Genomic DNA, 5,237 nt, shown 5'->3' on the forward strand with positions numbered 1-5,237 from the left:
ATTAACAGAGAGGAAGAAACAGTTATGACACAAAGCTGCAGAAGAATTCACCCAGGTTATGAGTAAAATGCAATAGCCAAGAATTGAGGATGTGGGTTCACTGCTACTTGAAGTATTAAACAATAAAGCTGCCACCCTTGTTCTGGAATAACTATCTAATTTCCAGAGTAGGAAAATAGACTCTTGTTTTCAGGATCTGCTATGTACAGCATTACCATGCATACCACCCCAATTTGTTTCCTGCTACCCCCCAAAAAAAAATTGTTTTCCAGAACAAAAGAGTCACAAGCAAGTTTCAGACAAAATATATATATTTAAAAAATCTTTACAATAAGTCAGGAAACATAGGAGCTTGCATACAGTTTATTATAATAACTCAGTTATCAGCTCCCTACAGTTCAGATAACCCTGGTGACAGTGTTTACAACTTCTAATTTTTGCTTTCATAACTTTAAAGCAAACAATACATTTGAGTGTATTTTACTCTGTGCAAATAAAACAACTTTTGGAATCCTTCAGAAGAAATATCCAAGATTCTGTTTGCAGAGGTCCTTTGTTTCTCAAAGATGATTTATGAGAGTTTTTGTTTTAAGATAAAGTGCTCCTGTCCAGCAGAACCCAAAGGCCTTCAAGAGTTCAGAGAGTTAAGTTTAGCTCAGATTAAAAAAAATAATTGGTCATACAAATTCCAGCTTCCCGTGTCCGCTGTACATTCCCCAGTGGACTAGCGAAAGAATTTTATCATTGCTGAGGTCTGAATGTCTCATTTTATCACAGGTCATGCAGCAGTTCTCGTGACCCGTCACAGGCACCATGCATTCCAAGTCCAATTTTGCCACCTGCCCTTTTTTTGAATGATGTCCATGAAAACTATAGTGCAAACGGGAGAGCATTTGCTGTCGTTGATCTTGCAGTCTCTTATTTTCACTCCTGAGCATCCGCAAGGCCAGCATGATAAGGAGCACCAAGATTAGCCCACCAGCTATAGGAACAGCAATTACAGCTGCCCTGAACCATAACTCTTTCGAAGAGGTCAATTCCTGCACCTTGGTGATAAGATTCCTGCTGTCATGTTGATATCTGCTCCCTTGTCCTGCAAAGGGGAAAGATGTGAAGCTTACTTCAGAATCAACAACTGGTTTATATATAAGCAACTCCCTTAAACACCACGCTGACAATTTTAAGGAGCCACAGTTGCACACTCTGTAGTATCTACAGAAAATACTCCCTATAAAGAAAAAGATGACTTCCTACGTCTGTTTGTAAAGTGGAATTTCTTACCCTGATAGCGATTTAACTAGCAACGCCACTGCTTCTTAGAAGCGATGTCAAGTTGGCAAGACAGACCTCTAATACTAATGCAGACAAAAAAAAGCTACTCAGCTGAGATGCTCCCCTGCATCCAGCCACCCACTTCTCCCTCTGGTGTCTCTACTTACATTAACAACTAAATCAATAGCAGACATACAAGGTTTTGATGGTCACCAGCCTGATGGCCAGAAGAGAGATTTCACTGAAGCTTCCTTGCCCTACCTGAAGTATCGCCCCTGGAAGGAGACAAAACATCATGTAGTCCTCTGTAATTGCACATATCTTCATGACAGCATTCCAATGTGGACATGGTGGTGGTGCCAGAGTGGTTTTGTGTGTGTTTGGCTTGGCAGACATCAGCTGTGCTTGCGATAGAGTCCAAGCAGCCATGAGTAAGTGGGGAATGTGTATTCTGCGGATCAAGCAGTCTGGAGAAGCAGGCGCTAAGCTCAGATTTGCACATATAGCCAGTTGCAACACAGTGTGCAGCATCACAGTAGCATCTGATTTCACCTAAAAAATAAAAATTGTGCAAGAAAAGTAAGAATTTGGTCCTTTAAGGACACCTCACCAGGTACTCTTATTAGCCACAAGCATCGTACAACAGATCTCTGTGCCAGTTTTGGGGTACTCCTCTAGACTGCAAATCCATGAGAGCAGGGGTTGTTTCCTTCCCATCACTGTACAGTGCCTACCTCGCTGTAACCTTAAATCCTGCAAATGCCTTGGGGCACTTGTTTTAATTACTAGTACTATAGTCCTTTGAATTAAAGCAGGAACATTTCACTAAAACAGGGATTGGGGGAGGGCAGGGGGGGAGGAAGGTCACAGTGGCTTTCCCCCCCCCCAAGGTAAGTAACTAACAAGACCATTTTATAGCTACTTCCACTTGCTGTCAGCAGTTGCATTAAACAACATTTAAAATGATATCCCAGTTTCAAAAGCAATACACACCTTCAGTCCTATAAGGAAGTCACATCTACATTTTAAAGCACAATTACAGGAACAGCATTCTATTTTTATAAAGGTAACACTTCTTTTAACTGGGCATAAGCACATAACAAAAATACTAGGTTTTAAATATTCGTATGACAAATGAAAAAATCGGAACTGCTCAATTATTTATTACCTCTCAATACTGTGCCAAAGTTTAAAAGGTTTAACTAACACCTTATAAAGCTATTAGCTAGAAGCATTACCATCTAAGTCTCCCAGTCAGGAAGGTTTTTACTGTGTGAAACTGGGCAACTATTTGTAATCTCTCCAGAAAGAAATTCTTTAAGTAGCCATTCATGCAAAAAAAGGCTTTTTTATCAGTATTATAAACTAGAAACAGTGCCGTTTATAATTAATCTGTTCAGAGTCAATGTCTCTCAACTCAAATGTAAAGTTATTAAATGGGGTGAAATTGCAAGGCTAAAAGCTCCCCCTCACCCCTCCCCAATTTTACATGCAATCCAACACACAGTCAAAAGGGGAAACACTTAGACTGAAAATCCTCTACTGGCTCTATGAAAAATCTCTCAGGAAACCTCAAAAATTTCTGAAGGAAGTGATAAAAAATTTCCCTTCATAAAACTCTTCATTTTGGGCTCTCCAAACTGCTCTGGTACGAATTATACATGTCCTGTGCTGTAGGGAAAACTTACTCTTTCTAGGCAAGTTGCAACTCAAACTTAATTCAATGTGCCATCGATCCAAGCTTTAGGAGGAAGCCAGATTTTTGAGCCATCCTTAGAAGAGTGGACTTAAAACTACTTCTAATGTGCCTGATGTACTTGCCATCTTAGTGGCACCAAGGCTTTCAAAGTCAACTGAATTGTCAGCTGTCTTCCTCCTACAATCTGCACTTCAAAAAAAAAAAAAAAATCAATCTACAGGCTTCCCTTCTGCCACCCCTTCCTATGATGCTTCCTACCACCCCATACCAAAGAAGTATTCTGAAAGATGTTAAAAATCATCCTAAGTTAACTTCCCCTCTTCAGCCAACCTTAATACTTTCCCCAAAATGCTACTGCAGGCTCCAGTCCTTGAAGTTCCCGCTGGTCTTTAATAACTCCGCTTAATAAAAGCCAAATGATGGAGTGTCTCACTGTCTCCAGTCCAATTCCCTTGGGCTTTTAGACCAAGTAACCTAATTTTTCATTAATTCACACACACTGCCATCCTGCATGCTATGGGAAAAAGACTTCTAAGCATTCTATGTGAGGTCTTCCCCCTGCTCCCCCAGAAAAAATAATTTTTATCATTTTCTCACTGTATGAGAGTTAAAAAAAAAAATGCAAACAAGGAAGCGCTCCAGAGCTGACAGTCCTTTCATGAGTCTCAGCATGGGAAGAAAGTGAAATAACACACATACCTCCATTTTAACTGTTAGATAATCACACTTAAAATTCTACATTTTATTGACCCAAGATAATCTTACAAACAAAATCTGACAGGCTAGTCATCAGGTTAATGCAACTGCTTTTTAATTAAAGCCACGTTTTTGGTGAAACAGAATGGACTTTGTATTACTGTATTAAAACTGTATTTCTGTCAATTCATAAAGTTTCTTCCTGTGCTATGCAAAAGGCCAGAAAGGGTATTTAGTATTTTGAAACAGTGAACAATGCCCTTCTGTTCCCTCCTCTTTCTTGTTACTGTATGTAGCTATTAAAGAAAAATGTCTGCTTTTAGTCAAGATGGCTACAGGAGAGACTGCAGGCTTCTCTTGAAGCTTTTGAAGTCAACAGCAGCCAGAAGTCTGTGATCCCCTAATTATATCATTATCAGGCACATAGTTTCAGTATCTGCGACTTCACATCACTCAGTCACTCCCTGTTCTGCCCGCTTTGATGGGGCCAGCAGGCTCCCCCCTGCACGCTGCAAGGGCTGTTATTTAGGGTTAATTACAGCCTTCCTTCCAAAATAAATAAATACCGTCGCACAGCATCACCGCGCTAACTTATCCTGCAACCCCCTCCCCGCAGCACGGCGACTACAGGCAGCCAGAGGGTCGCCCCTGCCCCGGGAGGGCGCTCCCCGGGCGGCCAGCCCCCAGCCCCGCGGCGGGCGGCTGACAGGGCAGGGCGCGGCCGCCCCTCGGCGCCGCGGGCTCGCCCGGGGCCGGGGCGCCGCTCCCGCGCCGACAACCGCGGGCCCCCGCGCTCGGACTGACCGACGGCGGCCAGGTGGGAGGGTCGGGACGGCGCAGCCCCGGCGACTCCTCGCCACCGCCCGCCCACAGAGGGTCGGCGAGGGGCTCCCGCAACAGCGCGGGCCCCGCCGCGACCCGCTCCCGCCGGCCTCGCCTGGGGGGCGGCCGCGGCACCGGCGCCGCCGCGCTGACACCGCCGCCGCCTGAAGGGCTCCCCCGGGCCCGGCTCCCTCGGGTCCCCCACGCCCTGCTTTCCTCAGGCGCCCCGCTTCCTCAGGCGCGGCTCCCCTCAGGCGCCGGGTCCCTGCAGACCCCAAGTCCCCTCAGGCTCCCCCGGCCCCAGGTCCGCCGCCGCGGCCTCACCTCTGGTGAGCAGGACGGCCATGGCGCACAGCTCCAGTTGCAGCCAGATGAAGATGTAGCTGGAATGGCGATCCATTTACCCGCCCGCCCGACCCGCGGCGCCGCGCCGCTCGCCACAGCCCGCAGCGCAGGCACGGCCGAGCCGCCGCCCGCCCCTGCCCCGCCGGAGCACCGAGGAGCCGCTCGCCCGCGGGCAGAGCCGTTGCACGGCCACCACTGCGGCGGGAAGGAGGAACGGCCGCAGCTCTCTACCTTGCCTTCCCCTCCCTCCTCCTCCTCCTCCGCCGCGACGGCGGCGGAGGCCCCGGCCCCAGGAAGAGCAGCAGCCGCGGCGGCGAGCACACTCCGGCCCGGCGGGCGCTGCCTCACTGACACCGCAGCGGCGCCTCCCGCCCCGTAAATACCGCCGGCGCCGGGCGCGGGG

The 5,237-nt window shown here is 47.5% G+C and overlaps 1 protein-coding gene across 1 annotated transcript; it reads right to left on the reverse strand.

The window, feature by feature from the left end:
• Positions 1 to 323: 323 nt before the first annotated feature.
• BAMBI (BMP and activin membrane bound inhibitor) lies at positions 324 to 4,889 on the reverse strand. Its single transcript, XM_059818948.1, has 3 exons — positions 4,814 to 4,889; positions 1,534 to 1,824; positions 324 to 1,093 (listed from the first exon to the last, which is right to left on the reverse strand). Exons 1-3 carry the CDS (start codon positions 4,887 to 4,889, stop codon positions 678 to 680), a joined length of 783 nt encoding a protein of 260 aa, XP_059674931.1. The 3' UTR covers positions 324 to 677.
• Positions 4,890 to 5,237: the final 348 nt, after the last annotated feature.

The sequence above is a fragment of the Gavia stellata genome, chromosome 6 (assembly GCF_030936135.1).
Source record: "Gavia stellata isolate bGavSte3 chromosome 6, bGavSte3.hap2, whole genome shotgun sequence".
Classification (NCBI taxonomy): Eukaryota; Metazoa; Chordata; class Aves; order Gaviiformes; family Gaviidae; genus Gavia; species Gavia stellata.